The sequence below is a fragment of the Podarcis vaucheri genome (assembly GCF_965113315.1).
Source record: "Podarcis vaucheri genome assembly, chromosome: 9".
NCBI lineage: Eukaryota > Metazoa > Chordata > Lepidosauria > Squamata > Lacertidae > Podarcis > Podarcis vaucheri.
The window spans coordinates 64,026,634-64,051,573 of record NC_138767.1 but is presented as its reverse complement, the minus strand read 5'-3'; the positions used below and the strand labels follow the sequence as shown (position 1 = coordinate 64,051,573).

The 24,940-nt window shown below is 42.5% G+C and overlaps 1 protein-coding gene across 3 annotated transcripts in view; it reads right to left on the bottom strand.

The window, feature by feature from the left end:
* Positions 1-24,940, bottom strand: part of ARAP2 (ArfGAP with RhoGAP domain, ankyrin repeat and PH domain 2) — a 158,610-nt gene that overhangs the window by 91,004 nt on the left and 42,666 nt on the right. For all 3 annotated transcript variants that reach the window (XM_082238008.1, XM_082238007.1, XM_082238009.1), the window contains 6 exons: positions 22,510-22,586; positions 19,537-19,625; positions 16,070-16,408; positions 14,761-14,830; positions 12,364-12,484; positions 7,162-7,340 (listed from right to left, as the gene is read on the bottom strand). In XM_082238008.1, the coding sequence (XP_082094134.1) occupies positions 7,162-7,340; positions 12,364-12,484; positions 14,761-14,830; positions 16,070-16,408; positions 19,537-19,625; positions 22,510-22,586 (875 nt within the window). The remainder of the gene's footprint in view (positions 1-7,161; positions 7,341-12,363; positions 12,485-14,760; positions 14,831-16,069; positions 16,409-19,536; positions 19,626-22,509; positions 22,587-24,940) is intronic.

The window sequence follows — 24,940 nt, the reverse complement described above, 5'->3', positions numbered from 1 at the left end:
CCAATCCTGGTACCTTTCTGGGGAACTGAGTGGTTCTCCCCTTCTTGTCTGCATCTTGAGCCCTCCTCTCCTCGAGCCTCGCCGTCTGCAGCGCCAGTTGGACCTCCAATGCTCGGCATCTTTCTTCCAAGCTTGGATCAGCTCCTCCCCCTGCTCCGGCTGGGTCGCTCATGATGCTTTCTCCTGCACAGGCAGCGTACAAAGACTGTCGGACTGCTATCAAGGGGATGATTAGCTGCTTGTGCTCAAAAGGGTGCCCCTTCAGAGTTTGTGCGGCCCACAAACCTCTGTGTGTGACAGAGCTCCTCAGACATGTCTGCTCTAGTCACTGTTAGAGTCCGACAGTGGCTGTTTGCGGAAACCCCTCCAACAAAGAAGTTCCTTAACGGAAACACGTCTCCTGGACTCACGACGTGACAGCTTCCGACGAAGCATGGGTCTCCCTGCAATTGCTTCTGACACCTCCCCACTATTTTCACTGGACGTGTCTCTCACCCCTTTCTCCCCCCTGCTTCCTGCCTGCGTTGCTGCATCTCTCTCAGTATCCCTGAGACCCTCCTCCCGAGACCCCGCGCTCCCCCTGCTGGTCCCTGCTTTGGCTGTTGAGTCTCTCCCAGTCTCTGGGAGCCCTATCACCTCCTTTCCCTCTGATGTCAGTTCCCTGACAGATTGGTCATGTTGTTCGGATCATCTTCCAAAGCAACTACTCTATTCTGAACTTAAAAATGGAAAGTGTAATGCTGGTGGTCAACAAAAGAGGTTTAAAGACTTTCTCAAGGCAAATCTTTAAAAATGTAGTATAAAGGTAAAGGTACCCCTGCCCGTACGGGCCAGTCTTGACAGACTCTAGGGTTGTGTGCTCATCTCACTCTAGAGGCCAGGAGCCAGCGCTGTCCGCAGACACTTCCGGGTCACGTGGCCAGCGTGACAAGCTGCATCTGGCGAGCCAGCACAGCACACGGAACGCTGTTTACCTTCCTATTAAGCGGTCCCTATTTATCTACTTGCACCCGGAGGTGCTTTCAAACTGCTAGGTGGGCAGGCGCTGGGACCGAACGACGGGCGGGCACCCCGCTGCGGGGATTTGAACTGCCGACCATGTGATCAGCAAGTCCTAGGCGCTGAGGTTTTACCCACAGCGCCACCCGCGTCTCCAAAAAATGTAGTATAAACACTGACAACTGGGAAACACTGGCCTGTGAGCGCTCCAATTGGAGAACAGCCTTTACCAAAGGTGTCATTGAAGACACTTGAACTCAGGACGAAAGAGAGAAATGAGCAAACCCTCACCGTGATCAACTCCTGCCCAAAAACCTATGTCCCCACTATGGAAGGATGTGTGGATCCAGAATTGGCCTTCTCAGTCACTTACAGACTCACTGTTAAGATTGTGCTCATGGAAGACAATCTTACTCAGCTACGAGTGAGCGCCAAAGAAGATTTCTGATGTTGCCAATTTTCAAGTGCAGGTATTATCAGAACAGCTAAGAGTGGGAAAACACACACACAGAGGATATTATGTGTTCCTAACACATTGAGAATATATGGGTCAGTTTGTTCTGCCTGAGATAATTGGTCAAAGTGACTTCCCAGGGGAGGTAAGTGTCCTCTTGCAAAGTAAGCAACACCCTCACCTAGTCAGCTGTGACAAGCACTCCAGGCCTTGTGGGGCTTCCTTGCTGTGGGAATTAATGGCTATATATATCCAGGCCATGCTTTTGAAGAGACTTGAAAGGGACCTTAAAGCTAGGACAGTGCCCTCTGCAAACTGCCTCCACTCAGACGAAAGTCAGTTAGGCCATGCTGGCAGTGAAAATTTGGTCTAAGGGGACTCCAAGTTATCTTGTCATTTTAGCCTATGTGCTTCCACTTGGCATTTTCTTCTTCTTTTAAAGAGGAATTCATCTCGGTTTGATGGAAAATTTTCATTTAGGGCAGTGCTACCAGAATAGGATGTGCACCCAAATTTCCCCACTGTTGTCGTGTTTACTACTGAAGAAAAAGACTAGTACCCATCCACAAAGCTAAATATTGGTTTGTCATGAATGTTATATACGGCTTAACTCCAGAGAAGTGTACTCACATCTGAATCCCAAAATCAACAGTTAGGCAACACCTTCATTAGGACCAACTAAAAGGGCACAAGATTTTGAGGAAAAACTGAGTTCTTCAAAAAATCTCTGTCAGGCTTGATGTTTTCCAAAGCAGTGAGGAAAGGGGAGGCACCAAAAGAAGAATAAATCAGTCTGATTGATAGCCATAAGGTTACAAATCTAGATTCAGTCACAAGATAGAGATTGCATAAATTCCTATGGGTATTGCAGTTTTGTTATACATAGGATTCAGAGAAAAAGAGCGATGGGTGATCCCCGTTTTTGGAAGCAAATCTCAGAGGTTCATAATAATAATAATAATAATAATAATAATAATAATAATAATATTTATTAAAGTTTTTTAATTTACAAAAGTACATGCATTGTCTCTTTTTCAGGTTGTGTTTTCTGCAGATCTATTACATTTGTTGTGAGACATTAGCGTTATATGCGGTATAAGATTCAGAAGAAAAAGAGTTGGGGGAGGTTCTTTGCTAGGCAGAAAGCAAGCATGATGCTCCCTCCTTTATTTCTTACATTCCCATGCCAGTAATAGAAACTTTTGATTTCAGTATGTAGCAAGCCATAGCTGTTCGCTTTGTCCAAACTCAACAAAGGATGATTCCCACAAACCCACTGTATGCTCACAAACCAGAAGGGCAAATCATAAACCATGGATTGCATTACTGCTGCTATAAAGTTACACAAACCATAGACTGCCTGTTTTGAACAAAACAATTAGGTTTGGCTGCAAATGAAGATTAGAAGTTTCTGACCTTAGCTTACAAGGACAGGGGGAAAGCTCGAGAGTTCAGTGTTTTGTAGTACATGTGAATAGCCTTAAACACAGATTGCATACCTTTGTTCACATAATATAGCATGAGGAGGTAAAAGTGGCTTTTATTTACCCCTGATTGGGAAGAGGATCCAAAATAATGGTGCTTCCTCTGGACAACACAGAATAAAGGGTAAATTGCTCTGTGATTTTTAGATTATCTTTCCTTGCTTTGGCATCAGTGAGATAAGTTTAATTTATCTCTTATAGATTGAATGTGGCTAAAATCAAAACCTCTTTAACGCCGTTTCATATATATTTAAGTTACATAAGCATTTTCGATATATTCATGTGATTTTACTTGCCTCAACTCATCTACTTTCAGAGCTTGATATGAAATAACCTTGCTTCCTTCTATGCTAAACATGGAGGGGTTACAGTCATGTGATCCATTTGCTTTATCATTTATGTTTATGAAAACCTATGTTTCAAATCCTATATCTGGCCTGCTCACACAGCTAAGAACTTCACTAAGCATGCTGGTTTAGCTACATCGCAATATAAAAATTATTTTAATGTACATATATCATTTTAATGGAGCATTTTGCTTTCTTTTCTTATTTAATGTGGCCTGTTGTTTTTGTGTCAGTTCCATTTTTAGCTCTGAAAAGCGACTAATAAATTCATACGGTACTTAACAGACTGTGTTCAGATTAGAAATCTCTCTGTGTCAGAAGATTTTACCCTATCAAAAACTTTGAAGTTTGAAATTAACCTCAGACATGAAGTTGCACTATCAATAAACTTTGGAATGGACATGGGATTATGTTTAGCTTCATACTTTTTTTTTGAAAAATGCTGCAATATACTTTTGGACTTTTACCTATCAAATTTAAAAGCCATCAGTATATCAACTTGACCTCTTCTGCTTTCAAACACTGTTATTAGTCTAGACAGATGTCTTAACGCTACCATTAAAATAAACCTATGGGAGACACCATGGGAATAGTTCCCGGATAGATGAGGATTTCAGCACTCTCACAACACTCCGTGTACTTGCACAAGTATCAATCAACAGAATATACTACCTCTTTCTAGGAGAAAAAATAAATAAAAATCCTAGATACCTCTAATGGCATCTGAGATATATTCCAGGGATGGGAGTCTTTGGTTCTATGTTGTATGGATACAACTCCAATCATCCCTGGCTATGGGCCATGCTAGCTGGGGCTGCTGGGAGTTTAGAGACGACGACGAAGAAGAAGAAGAAGAAGAAGAAGAAGAAGAAGAAGAAGAAGAAGAAGAAGAAGAAGAAATGTTTCTATTTCCAAACTGATGAGATGTTGATGAACTCAACATTATGAGTAACGGCTAAGGGAGCTGGGCATGTTTAGCCTGGAGAAGAGGAGGTTAAGGGGTGATATGATAGCCATGTTCAAATATATAAAAGGATGTCACATAGAGGAGGGAGAAAGGTTGTTTTCTGCTGCTCCAGAGAAGCGGACATGGAGCAATGGATCCAAACTACAAGAAAGAAGATTCCACCTAAACATTAGGAAGAACTTCCTGACAGTAAGAGCTGTTCGACAGTGGAATTTGCTGCCAAGGAGTGTGGTGGAGTCTCCTTCATTGGAGGTCTTTAAGCGGAGGCTTGACAACCATATGTTGGGAGTGCTCTGATGGTGTTTCCTGCTTGGCAGGGGGTTCGACTTGATGGCCCTTGTGGTCTATTCCAACTCTATGATTCTAACTCCATTCTACCTCTCCAACATAGGCAATGGTCAGGGATAATGGAAGTTGCAGCCCAGCATCAAAGAGAGGTCACAGGTTCCCCATCCCTGCCTCAGAATTTGGCCAAGGAAGCATTTGGCCTATATTTAGTGATGTATGGAAAGCAAAAAAACAGAGAACAAGCTACGATGATGCTTACCTTACTAAGTTACCAACTCCTCTTATGTGAATCTGCTCTTTTGTGGGTGACTGCGTTCTGAGGCAAGGTTGATGGCAGCGCATGAGAGGGCTTTCTCTGTTGTGATGCCCCTTAATGAGGAACTCCTTGTCACAAGAGGTTAAATTCCTCTTTACATGTGTTACAGCAGAAAATATTGAACATTTTCCTTCTTAAATCAAGCTTTGGATTCAGTTGCTGCTTAGCATAGTAACTGAGAGCATTCAGAGTGTTGCTCTTTTTGGCCGCTGTTTTTAGTCTGATAATCTGTCTTTTAATGTCTGTTTTAAAAATAAGCCATTTCGAGGTATACCTTTGTGGAGGGGGACAGCGGGACATTGATTTAAGTACAGTGGTACCTCTGGTTATGAACTTAATTCGTTCCGGAGGTCCATTCTTAACCTGAAACCATTCTTAACCTGAGGTGCTACTTTAGCTACTACTTCCGAGTCTGGTACTACTTCCGAGTCTGTAACCCGAAGTGTTTGTAACCCAAGGTGTTTGTAACCTGAGGTACCACTGTAATAAATAAATAAATAAATAAATAAAGGCCTCACTCATAATGCTATCAGTGGGAAGGAAGCAATGTTAAAAAGGCCCTTACTGAATGTAACCCACCTAGCAGCTGTATGCCATTACTTTAGGACTGCAAAGCCTACATTATACCAAGTCGGACCAATAGTGTCTATGATGACTGGGAGGGACTCTCCAGGGTCTTAGGCTGTGATCTTCCCTAACCTCTCTGTATGGGGTTTTTCCCCTGGGCATGCTGGAGACTGAATCTACGACCTTCTGTGTTCAAAGCATATGCTCCGCCACAAAGGTGAGTGCCTTCCTCCAGATATATATAATGGGTGCTGCTGTGGTCTAAACCACTGAGCCTCTTGGGCTTCCCCAAGGTCGGTGGTTTGAATCTCCATGACAAGGTGAGCTTCCATTGCTCCGTCCCAGCTCCTGCCAACCTAGCAGTTCGAAAACACGCCAGTGCAAGTAGATAAATAGATACCGCTGCAGCGGGAAGGTAAACGGCATTTCCGTACGCCCTGGTTTCCGTCTCAGTGTTCTGTCGTGCCAGAAGCAGTTTAGTCCTGCTGGCCACATGAAAGTTGTCTGTGGATGAACGCCAGTTCCCTTGGCCTGAAAGCCAGATGAGTGCCACAACCCCATAGTCGCCTTTGACTGGACTTAACCGTCCAGGGGTCCTTTACCTTTTTACATCGAGATTTATATACACACAGAGCACTTCTAATATTTCAGTTGCATTTGAATTCTTATCTCCTTCATCCATCAAAAATACATCGCTGCAAACCTTTCCTGGCCTTATCAGAATTATCCTCATTCTAAGGTGTGGTGGTGTTGCCCTGGTCCTCCCCAGCAGGAACTGCCTAGCTGGTGGAATTCCTGGCTGGAAGGCCACACAGCCCTCCCAATGGCCGGGGAAGTTTGGATTCTGCCCAATTGCTGAATTGGCCAATGGCAGGCAGGCATAGGGGCGGGAACCTGGGAGAGGGATGGACCTGACTGGGCTTGGGGCTTCACTCAGGGCCACTCATCCTGTATTTAAACAGGCCGTCTCTTCTGCTGGCACACAGTTCTTTGCCGGATTTTCGTAGTTTCACATATGGAGTAGTGGAAAACAGGTTTATCTAAGACATCACCTTGTCAACAAAGGTCCGTATAGTTAAAGCCATGGTTTTCCCGGTAGTGATGTATGGAAGTGAGAACTGGACCATAAAGAAGGCTAATCGCAGAAGAATTGATGCTTTTGAATTATGGTGCTGGAGGAGACTCTTGAGAGTCCCATGGACTGCAAGAAGATCAAACCTATCAATTCTTAAGGAAATCAGCCCTGAGTGCTCACTGAAAGGACAGATCCTGAAGCTGAGGCTCCAATACTTTGGCCACCTCATGAAAAGAGAAGACTCCCTGGAAAAGACCCTGATGTTGGGAAAGATGGAGGGCACAAGGAGAAGGGGATGACAGAGGACGAGATGGTTGGACAGTGTTCTCGAAGCTACAAACATGAGTCTGACCAAACTGCGGGAAGCAGTGGAAGACAGGAGTGCCTGGCATGCTCTGGTCCATGGGGTCACGAAGAGCTGGACATGACTAAACGACTAAACAACAACAACAAGACTATCAGATGAAAATCCATGGCTGCAAGTGAGATTTAATGCAGGGCCTGTTCACCCGCAAACCATGTTTTCTCATAAGAAGCACAATGCCACTGTCATTCTGCATGTAAAGTTTGAGAAATACTATACATCATTTTCATCTGAAGCACTAATACGATTACTGATTACAATTCAAGTTGGGGTGGGAGGAAGAAAAGCCAGACATTTTACCTGATCATTTTTGCAGATCCACACATTGTTTCCTTGCAGCAAGGTGAAGATTTTTGCTTTGTATCCTTTCAGTTCCAGATACCCGCTTTTCTCAGGAGGGACAGCGGTTCTCACTCGAGAGATTTCAGGTTGCGACTGCATAGCTCTGAGTATTGTAGCAATCCAGTCATTTCTTTCATCTAAAAAAAGAAAAGGGAAGAAAATGGCTCAAAAACTACTCATTGCAAGCAACTATTCAACACGATTTTAATGTTGAATTTTTAAAATGTTTTGCTTATGACTTTGTTTCACAACACCGACATAAGCTTTGGGGACACAATGTTGAAAGGCAGGACATTCGTCTGGAAATAAGGTGGAAAAATGAATTTGAAACTTAAGTAATCCTGCAGATATATTGTGTCCTTTGAACTAGGCATGTGAGACACAATTCATTCCATAATATACTGGTATGTTGCAATAAATGCCACTTAGACGAGTAAGTATCTCCTCTCTTGAAATATCTTTTCATAGTAGTGGTCTACTTGTGTGACCAACACAATGTCAGAGGGGAAGATTTATGAATAAGGACTTTGTCTTCCATGAATAGAGCCATATTGTGTGTGTGTTTTTCTCCTAATCACAGGAGATATGTGCTTCTGAGTCCCCTTTCTCTATGTTTCTATTGACCATATCAATAGAGCACTTTCACAGTTGCAATTTTCATAGATCATCTGGTTGCAGCAAAGAAGGATAGGGAAATAAGGTCTGCACTGACTCCAGCTACAAAAGCTGAGGCTGCTGGAGAGGCCAGAGATCCGTTTTGGCTGTCTCTTAGTGCAGACACAGGTCATCAGTCCTGAGCTTCCACAGCCACCATTGGCAGGATCGACAGCAACAACAGCCTATGATAATATTTTAATATCTTGCTAATGGTGCTGTTTTAAATGTACACTCTTTATTAGACTTCACTTAGTAATGTTTTCTTCTGAAATGTTTAAGAGAAAAAATTAACTTTGCTGAGTTAAATGTGCATTCTGTGGCCGACTGCTCTCTTTTCAATGTTTTACATTGAAATCTTTAGCATAATACTTTACTTTCCCATAAATTATGCTGCTTTGAATGTATACTTTATATTTGACTTTCTTGACTGATGTTTTATTCTAGATAGCTTAGTTTGATGTTTTCATGTAGGTTGCAAACCACTTTGATATCTTTTCTGAAGTATAAAGCAGTGTAGAAATTAAATGAAGAAGGAGAAGAAGAAAAAGAAGAAGAAGAAGAAGAAGAAGAAGAAGAAGAAGAAGAAGAAGAAGAAGAAGAAGAAGAAGAAGCAGCTTTAACAGATTTGTGGGTACTATAATAAACATTAGCCAATTGTGATTCTTTGGTTTTAATGGCATATTTAACTATAAATCTTTTGGCTTAAATGGCTATAAACACTAATGAAATTATGTCCACCTTTAACAAACAAACAAGTGCCAGCACATATTAGCTACTTTGGGCAGCAAAAACAACAACAACAAAGACTAACTGCAACTATCATTGCAAAAAGGCCATAGCACACAACACATCTTAATGAGGAAGGCAGACAACACTCCAATGCTATAGCTAACTTAATGGACAAAGGAAAAATTCTGCATGCATCCAATCAACGAGAAGAAATGCCTTCTAGAAAAGCTAAGATTATACTTGACAATGGAAGCCCTCAGCCAGGCAAACTCAACAGGAAGGCATTCAGTAATGTTGGGCTGTAAGATTGCCTTCTCCCCCAGTGGCACTGCCAGGTATCAGTAAACTGGAAACCTCTATGAGAAGTCTTCTTCAAAGAAAAGGTTGGGGAAAAAGAAAACAGTCCCTTCCTCATTGCCTGCCTGGTCAGCCATCAAGTTTCCTTTTTCCAATTCACCAGGCAAACCACTACAGCAGCAATTCTCATCGAGAAGGGAGCATGCTTGTTTTCTCCTCCTGGAGGGTAGGACTCGGACCAATGGCTTCAAGTTGCAAGAAAGGGGATTCCAACTAAACATTCAGAAAAACTTTCTGACAGTAAGAGCTGTCCAGGAGCGGAACAGACTCCTACTACAGATGGTGGACTCTCCTTCCTTGAAGGTTTTTAAGAAGAGGTTGGATGGTCATCTGCCATGGATGCTTTAGCTGAGATTCCTGTGTTGCAGGGACATGGACTATATGACCCCTGGGATCCCTTCCAACTCTAAGATTCTATGATTCATAGGGCCTTTGTGCATTGCTATAAACATAAAGGTAAAGGTAAAGGGACCCCTGACCGTTAGGTCCAGTAATGACCGACTCTAGGGTTGCGTGCTCATCTCACTCTATAGGCTGAGGGAGCCGGCGTTTGTCCGCAGACAGCTTCCGGGTCATATGGCCAGAATGACTAAGCCGCTTCTGGCGAACCAGAACAGCACACGGAAACGCAGTTTACCTTCCTGCCAGAGTGGTACCTATTTATCTACTTGCACTTTGACGTGCTTTCGAACTGCTAGGTTGGCAGGAGCAGGGACCGAACTGCTAGGTTGGCAGGAGCAGGAACCGAACAACGGGAGCTCACCCCATCATGGGGATTCGAACCGTCAACCTTCTGATCGGCAAGCCCTAGGCTCTGTGGTTTAACCCACAGCACCACCCATGTCCCTGAGTGCTATAAACACAGCAAAGCCCCAATCAATAACACCCAGCCTCCTCAGTTCTCTGGACCCCAAAGGTACTCTGGTATGCTGACCTTACATGTGATTTCCATGAATGAATTCACATCCAAGTAGTGCTTAGATTAATGGCTCCTCCATTTTCCTGTGTGATTCACCTTTTGCCGGTAGAATGTTCAAGAGGTAACTAGCTGAAATGTTTCAACTCTTGTTCCCCTCTTAATACTCTATGGCCATCGGATTTTGCACACACACACACTCCATAAATAATTCAACCTGTACAATCATCTTCCATATTGATTCTGCGTCACACAAGCAAAAGGTTAATAAATGAACAGAAAAGAAATTGCTCAGTGCTCCTTTACTGAGCTTAAGTCCTGCTTTCAGTATCTTTAAAAAAAAAGGCTAGAAACACTGCCAAAAAATGACAATGTATTATCTGTATTTATCTATCTATATGTGTGTAAGTCACAAGAAAACCTAAACCAGATTTTCTTCAATCTTCACACCAGAACCATCAACTCCACATTGCTCTTTGTCAGTTCTGTACTGAACGATGACTCACACCAGATGGCAGAAAGCACAGCTTTTAAGGGGTGTTAATACGTGCTAAAAAAGGTCCCAAGAAACTAAAACCATTTCATAAAAAGTCTTGAAAGTGCTACTTTACTTTTCTATCGTGACTATACACTAGAGTTTTGCACGTTGTTAGTCCTCTCATGTATATTTTCCCTTGTTCCTCGTTCTTATATTGCAGTCAAAAATTATTATTCAGACTTTACATGACCAGAGATGATTATTTGCACTATCCAGACTCTCCTCGTCCCAGCCCTAGAGGAGCCAATGACTATAAAATAAGGCAAGAACCCTTTACCAGCCAACCAGCTCCTATGGAGAGACAAGGCTTGTTTCTCTATAGATCCAGTGAACATATACAGTGGTAGCTTGGTTCTCAAACACCTTGGTTCTCAAATGCCTTGGTTCCCAAACACAGAAAACACAGAAGAAAGTGTTCCGGTTTTCGAACATTTTTCAGAAGCTGGACGTCCGATGCGGCTGTTGGCTATTGTTTCCAGGGTGCCTGCATCAATCAGAAGCCGCCCCTTGGTTTTTAAACATTTCAGAAGTCAAACGGATTTCCGGAACAGATTAAGTTTGAGAACCAAGGTACCACTGTCTTTGGCGCTTTTGTTTTTGCTATTTATTTTGCCTTTTTTGTTTTTGAGGCTTTTTCAGTTAATTTGTTTTTGTGACTGTTTGGAACCCAGTTCAGCTATTGATTGATTGATTGATTGATTGATTGATTGAGTGACTGTGGAAATGGATAAAAGCCCCCTATCCAAACAATGACTATCATCTGTGCAGGTAAGATTTTTTTTTTATCATTTACAATACGGTCTTATTAATTTTATAGTACAGTACACTGATTATTGCTTTCATTTTATGGATCAATGCTCTTGTTAGATAGTAAAATTCATGTTCAATTGCTGTTTTAGGGGTTGTTTTTAAAAGTCTGGAATGGATTGATCTGTTTTGCATTACTTTCTATGGGAAAGAGGGCCTTGGTTTCGGAATGGATTTCCAGAACAGATTAAGTTTGAGAACCAAGGAACCACTGATCTAAGCTCTTGCAGAGACAACAGCTTGGATAGCTGCTTCAGCAGAACCCTGTGAACTGTCCAAGGTCCTGAAAGCGCTTCTGACTCAGAGGACCCATTTGACCTCTCGGCTACTGCCAACCTTGACCTCTCACAGAAAAGGACAGTGAACAGACAGGAAGGTGTACTACCAAAAGGGTTTGGGGGCTCTGGGACTTGGCAATGGGCGTCTTGCTGAGGCCTGGGCCTTAGCAGATGTCCAACGACAAGCCCTAACACTATTTTTATCATTTTCATTTGCCCCCTTGCTTTGTAACATGTCATCAAGGGAGATGAGGAGATGTAAAGCTGCTGTTTTCAGTTACAGCCATATGTTTCAGGTAGCGCCTAGTTACTGCAATATTATGCGAACCATTGCAGTACAGCACTTACTAAAGGGCCATCTGAGTTCACCAATATTCCTGTGGTCTTTATCCAACCCAAGTTAGAATGCTGACGACTGTCAAATTTCTACAGATGTCTTAAAGTAACTGTTGGGTTATGGGAAAATCCCTCAAATACAGAGGTCAACTGTACAGTAGCTGTACAGTAGATCCAGACATTATCTGTTGGTCTCATAAGACCATAATGACTCATAAGACAAGCTACTCAAGGGCTTGGTGACAAATTGCATGTGTCTTTTCCTGAAAGATACAAAACTCAATATGACCAGAACCTCTTGAGTTCATTACAGGAATAAATGTTAGACTTATACAGAGCAAGCATCTCAAAGGAAATCACCAATCGACTGCTCCCATTTTGTTCTGGACTTCAGATAAAGTAATCCTTGAACTGGAATAAAAGCCTCCTTAGCTTCTTAAGAAATATCATCCACAAAATATGCAACCCGGCACATGGAACACTTGGAACCGAACAGAAAAACAGAATGAACTAGCTATGGCCCTTAAATACATCCATCTTACCTTCCTTTTCAGCCCTGAAGACAAATACCCTGTGCGCTGTAACAACTTCAAGTTTGTTGTCCCCATGGGCTCTGACTGTAGACATAGCAGAGAGGAGGATTATTCCCTTAGAGTACACTTCCTGTATCAAATGCAATAAAAAGAGTCTATGAAGGTACAAGTTAGTCTCACTTGAAAAGCCCTATTTGAACTAATGGCACCAATGGCAAAGCATAATTTTTGATACAGCCTGCAAAAAGGAGAGTTTCCAATCACAATCAGCCTAGCCCCCTTCAGGGTGTTGCGCATGTGCTGTACCTACACATGAGTAGGCCACACCAACAGGTTCCACCAGCTGATGTTGTCACATACAGCGTAAATGTCTGCAGAGAGGGAATCTTTGTGTACAGAAGGACACACACTAAGTCTCCCTCCTTGGAGATGTTCACACTGTATGTGGGTGCCAGGGGCTTGGACTAATTGACCTTACCCTACTCATTCATGCTACAATGTGCATGGAAAACTTCTGAAGGGCCTTTTCAACACTGGCCTGGTGGAACGCTGTGCCTCATGAGACTAGCAGGATCTGATTTCTTTCCACAGGGCCTGTAAGACAGAGTTGTTCCGCCTGGCCTTTGGCTTGGAGCCAATTTGATTCCCTCCCCCTCTTTCTTTTTCCTTTCTCCTCCTGTGATGAAGCTGCATTTTAATATTTTAATGTTTCAATATTTTAATGTTGTATTTTAATCTTGTTTTTAAGTTGTATTCATTCAACTTGTTTTTATTATTGCTTGTTAGCCGCCCTGAGCCCAGCCTTGGCTGGGGAGGGCGGGGTATAAATAAAAATTATTATTATGTGCTTTAAAGGTCCAAAAAATGTTGTACAGCAGAAGAGATGATCTCCAAGTGCAGTAGAAAAATTGCAGCAGAATGGCTGTTTTGTCTTACAGTGAAAGTAGTTTCATGAGCAGAACTACCAGCTTGAACTCAGCATTTCCTACCAGCAATAACAACAACCGCTATGTATGTGGGGGTTATTGCACACTACATGTACTTTGTTATTTTTCTCAGGGTAAAACTGGTTGCCATACATGAAGCATCATTGCTGTGTATTTCATCATAGTGGACTAGCTTGATTATAAAATTTCTGCCAGCTCTCCTGCCAGAAATTATGTACTGGTGTCTGCAGGCATCTACTGTCTGAATTTGGTACTGCTACTGCATTACAGTCACAGTGAAAATATCCAGCACAGGTGTGTGTAAGCTACTGAGGATTCCACAATCTCTCCCCTTCCCAGTTTTGAAATGCATCCTTTAATCAAAATTTTAAAAAATTGCCACACACACACATGCACGCACTTAAAATCACATCAGTGTCTCAACTTCTACAGAACAATGCTTTCAACTAGTCTTTAAAATGAAACCATAAGAGAGGTTCCTTTTCCAACATGAGAACAAAGAATGAGACTGTTACAATTATTAGTAGGGCATAAAATCCTACAGCCCAGGATTGTATTTTAGTGCTGTTTTTACAGTATTTTTCTGAATAACCATGTGTGTGATTTTGCAATTGTAAGCTAGCATCTGGAGTCTCCTCAAGCGGATGGGTATAAATGTTTTAAACGAACAAAAAATGTAGGTTTATGGGCCTGCCACCCACTATGGCAAAGGTGGAGAACCTCAAGCCCAAGAGCAAAGTCCCTCGAGTCCAGACCTCTCTAGTCAGTCCTCTAAATTTTCCCCAGCCCTGATCCTTGACTTGCTTGAGTGCTTTGGCTGAAAAGTGCCCTTGAACTATGATAGTGCTTCTTGATAGTGCTTCTTGCCTGCTTGGACAGAGGGAGGTGTGTGTAGAAGCCTCTGTCCTTTGCATGGCTGGAGTATGGCCTAGTCTACTGAAGCTGAATGTCATCTCTTTGGCCACATCCACTTTGGCCAGTGCTCACACACCACTGGAATACAGCTGCCACAAAGTTGCCCATTAGGAAGTGCATCCCTTGGGCTGAAAAAGATTTCCCACCGCTGTGTTATGGCAACTGCTTCTTTCGTCCTTCAATGCATATTTAGCAGAATTGAAAGGTGTGCAATATTCCCCCAAGTTTGTACAACCAGTAAGCTGCAACTAAGTACAGTCGTACCTTGGATCTCAAACAATACTTGGCTCCAGAACAATTGAAACCCGGAAGTGAGTGTTCTAGTTTTCGAACACTCTTTTGGAAGCCGAATGTCCGACGGGGCTTCCGCAGCTTCCGATTGGCTGAAGGAGCTTCCTGCAGCCAATCAGAAGCTGCGCTTTGGTTTCCAACTGTTTGGAAGTCAAACGGACTTCCAGAACGGATTCTGTTTGACTTCCAAGGTACGACTGTACACACTAACAGGTCTAACCAAGTACATATTATCTGACCAGTGCAAACTTACCTTGTCATTATTGTAATAAGATATGCTTTCACCGTCAAATTTTACCCAGCGCTTTTGAAACACATGTTTTCTGTGTGCAAATCAAGAAAAAGAAAAAAAAAGTTATTTGGAGAGGTAGAACACCAATGGTTCAGATGAATCATCATCATCATATTCGTATGCCGCCTTCCCATCGTTAAAACCATGTTTAAGGAGGCTTACAACATTAAAAGATTTACATAATTACAAACATAAAAAGGCAAAAAAAAACCCCAACCCCACATCAGAAAGTACACAACCAAATCAAAACAATTTCCATGTAAATCATAAGAAGATCTAAAAATAAAGATACAAGAATTGTTTTTAACAGAGCTATCTAAGGTATCTAACTGTTGGAGATGCAATAGGGATGATGCTTCTCTAAAACATATTTTTTCATTGTCCTATATTGAAAGAGTTTTTGGCAAAAGGTACCTGAAACCATCAGCAGAACTGTATGGAACAACATTACCTTTACAGAGCAAAATATCCTCTTGAATTATATACCCAGTACATGGAACCTTACAAAAGGACAATACGAGTGGACTCTCTGTGCCCTTACCACAGCAAAAAGACTGATACTGATGAATTGGAAAAATTAAAATGTATCTCCCTTCTACAATTGGATTGAAGACTTATACAAACTCACAACATACAGACAACTTGCATATAAACAGAGACTTGCCATGGGCAAATTCAATGATATTTGGAATCCATTCTTACAAATACTGTAATAGGTTACGATCTGGTGAAGTACAATAACAACCTTGTAAAATATACAGTTTGGGGGTTTCCCCCTCCCCCCTTTGTTTTTCCTTCTGCACGGGTTCTGTTTCTCTTTTTCCTTTTCTCTTTTTTGTTTGCATCTCACCATGTTTGGTGCATATATAGTTATGCACTTTTTGAACTTTCAATAAAGATGTTACAAAAAAAAAGAGAGAATTAATATCAATAACAGCAATCAGCTGCAATCCTTTGCACACTACTGCCCACTGACTACAGGGGGGGCGTGTTTCTGAGTAAGCACAGAGTGGAGTCTGCTGATAGGCTGCAATCCTAGCCCCAGTTACTTGGGATCATACCCCATTGGATTCAATTGGATTTATTTCTGAGGAGACATGGTTAGGATTGTGCTGTTTGTCTACCATTTCTTACAAAGCTATCACTGCCCATTAACCTCTCAGGCTTTTCAGAAGACAAAAAGGAGAGCAAGCAGAACCAGTCACCTACTGTTTATATGTTACAAAGTCCCATTAAGAAAGAAACATTCTCAGAGTTAAAGATGACATACCCCTGAGGAGACAACTTATCCAGCCATCCTTCTTTAGCCTTCTTTCCTGAAGGACCATAAAAGCAAGCATAGGGTGATATTGAGTCTTTGGGGCTACTGGCCAATTCATCATGGTGGGAAGAATATGTCTGCTCCTTAGCACTGAGGTCAAGCTTCCCACGTCTGAACCTTTTTGATGTTTTATATTTTCCTTTCCGTGTATATTGAGCATATTCTTTCACTGAAGAGTATTCTGATTCCCCAGCAAATCTGTTTGGCGGTACAAACGTATCCTCCTGGGGTACTAATTCATTGTTCGCCACATCTTCAGCGGTTTTCTGTTTCTGATTATTAAGAGTACTGAAAGCAAACACACAAAGTAACGCTACTTCAGACAATCAATCTTCCTCTCTTGCCACAGGGCGTTGCAATTTAATTCGGAACAACAAGCATATGAAAACAACAAAACATCCCACATAAATGTTGTAAAGAGACCTGCTGAAGTCCACCGTGCTTTTGAAAGATAAGAGAAACTTTTTTTCAGGCTGAGGGCTAAACTCCAGAGCCAGAGGCACAAGTGACCACAGCAAAAAATGTAAATTTTACCTTTCCTCAGTGGGCTGGTTTCTACACACACGCAAACACACACACATATGCCACTATCCAGGCAAACAATGTCACATTTCCAAGAAACATTCCAGCTAGGCAAAAACACTCAAAGGGGGTGCAAAGCAGAAATGGCAAGGGGTGTCAGCTGGGGAATTGTGGTTCAAGAAGCAAGTTAGCTTGGGAAGACTCCACATCACAACTGTAATGGATGGTGCCATCAGCTGAAACATATAGGCAGTGCCATGCAAATATGTTTCCTCCTGCAGGTAAAAAGATAAAGGTAAAGGACCTCTGGAGTGTTAAGACTAGTCAAAGGCGACTATGGGGTTGTGGAGCTTGTCTCACTTTCAGGCCAAGGGAGCCAGCGTTTGTCCAGAGACAGCTTTCCAGGTCATGTGGCCAGCATGACTAAACCACTTCTGGTGCAACAGAACACCGTGATGGAAACCAGAGCGCATGGAAATGCCGTTTACCTTCCCGCCACAGCAGTACCTATTTATCTACTTTCACTGGCATGCTTTTGAACTGCTAGGTTGGCAGAAGCTGGGACAGAGCAACAGGATCTCACCCCATTGCAAGGATTTGAACAGCCGGCCTTCCGATTGGCAAGCCCAAGAGGCTCAGTGGTTTAGACCACAGCGCCACTCATGTCCTGTAGGAGGAGCCACCCAGCACCACCCAGACCAAACTGGAAGTAGTAGACAAGCCTTGAAGCCCAACTAGAGCTATAAAACAAACCCCAGGCTACTCTGAGATACCTACAGGGTTGTACAATCAATTTCAGGCAAAAATAAGAACTGGGATGACGGTAAGAAAAAGGGGGGAGACAGGGTGGGCAGGGCCATATTTTTGCTCATGTCTATGATTCTACATCCCTGCTATGTCTTGTATTTAGAACTTTGTCAACCAATTGTTGGTCTCTGCTGTCTAATATAATGTCCAATGTTTTAAGATTACGTAAGGTTTTTATTTTTATATCGTTTTATATATTGTTGCTTTTCAAATGAAGATCAGTCTAGAAAGAAACCACTACGAATGCAGTGGTACCTCGGGTTACGTACGCTTCAGGTTACAGACTCCGCTAACCCAGAAATAGTACCTTGGGTTAAGAACTTTGCTTCAGGATGAGAATAGAAATCATGCAGCAGCTCCAGCAGCGTGGCGACAGCATGAGGCCCCATTAGCTAAAGTGGTGCTTCAGGTTAAGAGCAGACCTCTGGAACGAATTAAGTACTTAACCAGAGGTACCACTGCTACTAAACAGTTCCACTAGCACAAGTACTTTTGGCTGCGCAGTGGAACTTCTTCTCCCTCTTCCCTTTCTGTGAACCCCCTAACTATGTTCTGGGGGTTCTCCCAACCCTCTGGAGCAGATTTAGGGGGCACATAAGGAGAAGATAAGTTCCTTTGCAGCGTGAAAAGTGCTTGAGCTAGCAGAATTGTTTAGTTGGATATTGCCCAATGATAATAAATACAGGGCCTATTTTATGGGTGGTCGTACCAGTGACTGCGATCATGGATTATCAGCATGCATTTTCCCTATTTACTACTATTTTGAAACAAAAAAAATATGATGAAAGCAATAACGCCAAGTGAATGTTACTTTTCTCCAGTTTTCATCTTGTAAACACTTAGATCTGCTCCTAAGCATATTTACTGTAACGTAAGCCCCACCGAATTCGGTGGAAATTACATCCTAGTAAGTGTGCTCGGGAGGACAGGCACTTTGTACAGGAAAGCCAGGGAAAGACACTCCAAGATATTAGTATTTGCAATGGGAGGATATTAATCTGAAATATACAACTAGCAGAGTTCTGGAGAGCCAGTCTTTCTCGCGGCACAATTTTCCTCTGACCATTCCATTATTAAAAATGTGTGCCTTGGGCCATTTTATCCCTGCTTCGCTAGGCACATCTTAAAGAGGCAAACAGGAAAAAAAAAATTTGAAATAGCCCTAATCCTTACTTCCACACCAGGTTTACCAGCTCAGAGGTGCCTCCCTTGGTTGGCAGTGATTCCCTAGAGCAGTGTTTCCAAAAGTGGGTGATATTGCCCTCGGAGGGGGGCACTGCAATGATCGGGGGGGGAGCGGTAGTATCCTCAGGTGCAATTGGGAGGCATTGAATAAAAATAAGGGGCTGGTGGAAGCAAAAAGAAAGTAAGAAAATGGGCTTCACTCAGGCTCAGGAAGTGGATCGCAGCTTGCCTGTGCACCAGGCTCAGCCTTCTCATTGGGATTATTTTTAATGCTATCCTTCGTTATCTTAATTTTCTGTATGTAATGCAAATGTTGCTACAGTTGAGCTTAATAAATAATTTTATGACTTCAAGCTTCAAGGTGTCTTATTTACAATGATATCTTTCTTTACTATGGAAATATAGCTACATAAAATGACACAAATTTGTCACTGCGTCTTTCTGTTTCCAGGGGGCGCTGAGTAATTATTATTTTTTCTGAAAAGGGGGCAGTAGGCCACATCAAGTTGGAGCACCTATGCAGCTGAACACTTTTGATCATTGTCAGCTTCTTATGTAACATCAGGCCTCCACTTCAGCACAAAGAATGGGAAAAAACTGAGATTTCTGAAAGAAGAAGAGAGCAGAAGCAGCACAGGGGTGTGCGAAAACCAGACCACGTTGGTTTCCTGTGGTTATTCCCATACAAGGCAAAAAGAAATCCATTGAAATAATAATAATAATAATAATAATAATAATAATAATAATAATAATAATAATGTATACAGGTTGTAATCATGATGCAATTTCTCAGTATTAAAAAACCCCCACGAAATCCTGATTCTGTTACACATGTTCTAATTCCAAGCATTTAAATCAAGAGAGGTATGTGTGATGTTTGACCAAAAGTTATAATCCAATACCGTGTTTTGTTCAGAAGGCTCTCCCCGAGAGTGTTTTCGTCGTCTCTGTTCTCTTCTGGTGTGCCTGAAAGTTCTTTGACATAGTTTTCCTGCAAATAGAGAGTCCAAAGTTGAATAATTAAATGGGTAATTTTTGGAGAGCTAAAAGGCTGTCCGTTGCATCCAGAGATGTCCATGCACAAGCAGAAGAGACTTCCAGTAATGCAACAGGATTTCTATCCCATGAAACACAAACAGAAGGTGGGCAGATGTGAGGGACTCCCTGGTCTTGAATGGGGTAAGTGTGCCCCTGAAGGACCAGGTGCACAGCCTAGGAGTCATTTTGGACTTACAGCTGTCCATGGAGGTGAAAGCCAATTCTGTGTCCAGGGCAGCTGTCTACCAGCTCCATTTGTTATGCAGGCTGAGACCCTATCTGCTGGCAGACTGTCTCGCCAGAGTGGTGCATGCTCTAGTTATCTCCCACTTGGACAACTACAATGCACTCTATGTGGGGCTACCTTTGAAGGTGACCCAGAAACTACAACTAATCCAGAATGCGGCAGCTAGACTGGTGACTGGGAGTGGCCACCGAGACAATATAACACTGGTCCTGAAAGACCTACATTGATTCCCAGTACATTTCCGAGCACAATTCAAAGTGTTGCTGCTGACCTTTAAAGTTCTAAACAGCCTCAGCCCAGTATACCTGAAGGAGCTTCTCCACCCCCATCGTTCAGCTTGGACACTGAGGTCCAGCTCCGAGGGCCTTCTCGGTAGTGGCGCCTGCCTTGTGGAATGCTCTCCCATCAGATGTCATGGAAATAATCAACTACCTGATCAACTCTCCAATGGTTTGACTTTACCCCCAAGGCACACTCTTCCATTGTCTCCTGGGACAGACGGATGCCAACAACAACAATATATATAACTGCTAAACTAGTTCTACACATCCAAGTGCAGGGATTTTGAGATTGCGTCAGACGAGGCAGCAAACCTCTGAGGGACATTTCCAAAACCAGTCTGTAATAAAGCCAACATGATGCCCTCTAGATGTTGATGAACTACAACTCCTATCATCTCTGACCACGGGCAATGCCAGCTAATGGGAACTGTAGTACAACAAGATCTGGAAGGAACCACATTGGCTAAAAAAAGGGTAAGAGGGTTTGCATTTCTGAATAGAGGGTGGGGGAACTAAAAAAACCAAACTGGGCAAATCCTATCTCAAGTAATGCTTCAGAACATGTAAATTGACCACTTTAAAGGGCAGCATGTTAAACAAGAGGCTTTTTGTGACTGTCAACCTTGAGGTGGGGAGAATCATTGCTCACTGATGACTTATTTCTTGGTTGAAATCACAGCCCAGTATCGCTAACATCCTAGCTCATTTTTCAGCACAGACAAGTGCCTTAAGTTCCAACTGATGCACCTTCCTCCTCCAATTCCCCAGTGTCTCATTAATATGTTTCTCCAGGCATCCCTCCGATAAACTAAAACCTTCTGTTCTCTATGTCTGGCCCAATATCCTTCTTCAGTCTTACATCTAACCACACGGAAAACCTGTCTATGAATAGTGCTGTCTCTTGTCTGCAACTCCATCTTAGTTTCATATCATTTTCCCTGTCATTAATCCTGCAAATGAAACTTGCATAAAGCGATGACTGCGTGGGATCTGGGTTTTATGCAAACTCAACAAGGCATCTATTTATTCTGAATATATGTTTAGGAATACAGTAGAAAACATCAACCTTCAGTGGATATCTTTATCCTTGCTGGGCTGAAACAAGAAGTGAAGGCTAGCCCCAAGAGCAACATGGACCCAGACTGACAAGACAGTAGCTCTTCATGAGCAAATGAAACCCTATGTCACCTGGTCCCTACTGAAGTGGTTGCTACCATGCCACCCTCTGGCCACACACAATGTTGGCATCACAACACAGCAAAGAGCAGCTTCCTTTCCCAGTTCAAAAACCCTGGCATCCTAAATGCATGCATCATTTCTTAGCTGAATTAAACAGAGTACAAATCGCCCATTTCGACCATAGCTAATTTTCTGTTATCTTCTTCTTCCCCTGTCTTAATGAGTCCAGTCGTGCCATATAAACAAAGTCAGTCTCTTTTAACTTTGTGGGCCTCCTAATAAGTAACACAATTTATAAGTCAACTCCTAGCGTTCCACCCCTTTCTCCCAATATTTTGTCACACTCTTATGTGACCAAGAAAAAGAACACAGGCCGAGACTAATGGATGTTTGGTAAACAGCCTCACCCAGTATACCTGAAGGAGTGTCTCCACCCCCATCGTTCTGCCCTGACACTGAGGTCCAGTGCCAAGGGCCTTCTGGTGGTTCCCTCCCTGTGAGAAGTGAGGTTACAGGGAACCAGGCAGAAGGCCTTCTTGGTAGTGGCACCTGCCCTGTGGAACACCCTCCTATCAGATGTGAAGGACATAAACAACTATCTGACTTTTAGAAGACATCTGAAAGCAGTCCTGTTTAGGGAAGTTTTTATTGTTTGATCTTTTATTGCTTTTATTATAATTATTATTAATATTCTGTTGGGAGCCACTCAGAGTGGCTGGGGAAACCCAGCCAGATGGGCTGGGTATAAATATTATTATTATTATTATTATTATTATTATTATTATTATTATTATTATTATTAAAGCTTAACACTAACTCCAGTAGTGTTCATGCACGAGGCCCTTTACTTTATTCCATAACAGTGAATGGGCTATCATCACTAACATTTGTTGCCAAAAATGAAGTTCTGGACTTGAGAATATCTCTTCTGCAGTCTGGCACTGGGTGTCCCAGATGATGGTGATAATTTTATTATTTTATGAATGTATATACAGTCCTATACCCAGAGGTATTAGGGCAGTTCAAAGATCTCGCTAACAGGAGTTCCTACAGGGCCTATAATGTGCTTTTATCATCTCCACCGCACCCCATTAGAACAAAAGAAATTTTGCTAGTAAACGACAACTCACTGTGTCTTCTGGGCAGCTGACAAGGAAGGTTTCCCCATATGGAGAGATGGGAGGTGGCTTTTCTTCCTCGGAGTCTCCTTTAAAAGAAAATAGGGGTTGTTTCCAATAGAATTGCTCAATTTCTCTAACATGGTAACCTGCACACGCTCTCCCAAGATAAATGCATGCACTCTATGAAGAGAAGAGCAGTGAGTTGCAATGAAGTGGTACCTGTGATGGCTAGTTCACGCAAAAAGTCTCTACTTGATGATACAATCCAAAAATAGCTCATGTGGTGCCTTTCAGATGCTGTAGACTACAAGTATCATCACCTCTGACCATTGGACATGCTGGCTGGGTCTGATGAATAATGTGACACAAAACATCTGGAAGGCAACACATTGGCTAGGCCAAAGGCAACCAATAAATTGATGCATGCATGCAACTCCTAAAAAGATTGTCATACAAATCTGTTCAGATTTTTTACATTTCCTATTATTAACCACCAACTCTTTATTTAAAGCTGACGGAAACACCATCAGCGTACCAATGATACCAATTTAAGCAGATGGTACTTCAAGCCCTTGATCCAAGTATTAAGCTATACAAGTCCCCTTCAATATACATGTTTCAGAAAATAATATGGGTACCCTAAGCTAATCCCATTTACCTTATTTAACATTCATTTCACTAGAACCTGCTTCTAAGTAAGCCTCAGGGCTGCTGACAATATTAATTAAAACTTCTGCAAAGGTTCATGTGCCTCCACTTTCTCAGAAACCTGTTTGTACTATTCAGCACATTTTTATTACATTCTAGCGAGGCACATAGCAATCTAAGGTTGTCTTTTTTTTTTCAAAAAAAGAGTATCACAATGTGGTATCAAGGAATTGTTCCCCAGATTACCACTGTTTAGGCTGGGAATACTGTTGCTAATGTAGCCAATATGACACACCACACAAGTGAGGTATTGTCAGGAAACTGACATCAGAGCAACAGGAGAAGGAGAGGCTCTCTGATTCTGCAGGGGAAGGTACCAGCACTAGGGGGAGACGCAGCTTGATAGAGGGGGAAGGAAATCAGCGTAACACCAAGGATCCAGGAAAGCAAATGGGGGAAGAGGGGGAAAGGCTCCGGGATTCTTCCTTGGAAGTCAGTGAGGAGAGCACTGGTCCTCCACTACCCACGCCCTCCCTGCGCAGAAGACTCCCGCGCAATGAGAGGCAGAGACGATTGGGTGTCAAACAGCTTTTATGCTGGCAAAGGTTTAAGAAACGCCCACAGACAGATTCTGCTAGCGACTGAGGCAGCCACGCTGAGATGGGCTGTGCAGTCAAGACGGTTTAACCCAGGCAGTTAAGCTCCCAAACGGGGACAGTTTACGCACGAGTAACTCCAAACCACTACAGGTATCAACAGGTTTGGGAGAAGCACACAGTTTGGAAAAGTACAAAAAATAGAGGGGGAAATCTAAAAAGGGAGAAGAACACCCAAATAGCCCAATGCTATTTGGGTGGACATGGCAGAAAGACATGGAAGTCCAAGTGGGAATGGAATGGAATGGAGTAATGTAGAGGAAGATTTGGGTAGCTGAATTAAACACCAGTAAGGGGGCATGTGATGAACTACTATATTCTGATTTAGACTGGGCGTATGGGAATCGGGACCCCCAAAGAGGAATCCTATGTGGAATCAACAGTCTTTATTTTATTTCCAATCCATTTTCCAAGTTAAATATTGAAATATACTCAGAGTTGAGAGTGGATTTCATGCTCTTTATTCAGCTCATAGTGGTGAGGAGGAATGAAAGTCCCCTCAAAGTATCTGCTTTATACACATTATTTACACAATGGGCTGCACATGATTGGCTAATTCCAGAATTCTCCTGTAGGCCAATCAGGTTGTGGATTCACTTCCAACTGGAGCTGGATTGGGTGGCTCCTGCGGACCAATCATACTGCTGCATTGTTCTAGGACCAATCAGACTGCAGCATTCTGAATCCTATTGTTCTGGGACCAATCAGACTGCTGCATTTTGGATCCTATTGTTCTAGGACCAATCAGACTGCTGCATTTTGGATCCTATTCAACTCAGTACATAACAAATATCTTATTTTGCAGTAGCCAACTGGCTAGCTCTCTTGCAAAGGAAATGCAAACCCATCATAAAGGTGAAACCATTGTGAAAGAAAGTATATTTATGATTAGTTTCCTTGACTTTTCACATCACTGATGGAGCTTCTTGCTTGTTTGGTCCAAGCTACACTCTCTACTTAGAAAAGAAACCTGCTTCAACTCATGATAGATTCCATAAATGTGGGCTAGAGTGCCGGTACCTTTGCTTCTTTGAAATCATGCAAGTAAGGTGATCAGAGATGCTATGCAAAGGACTAAGATCATCTTTTCTGAAAGGAACTCTACATCTGCTCTGAAATCCAAGACTCCACAGTAC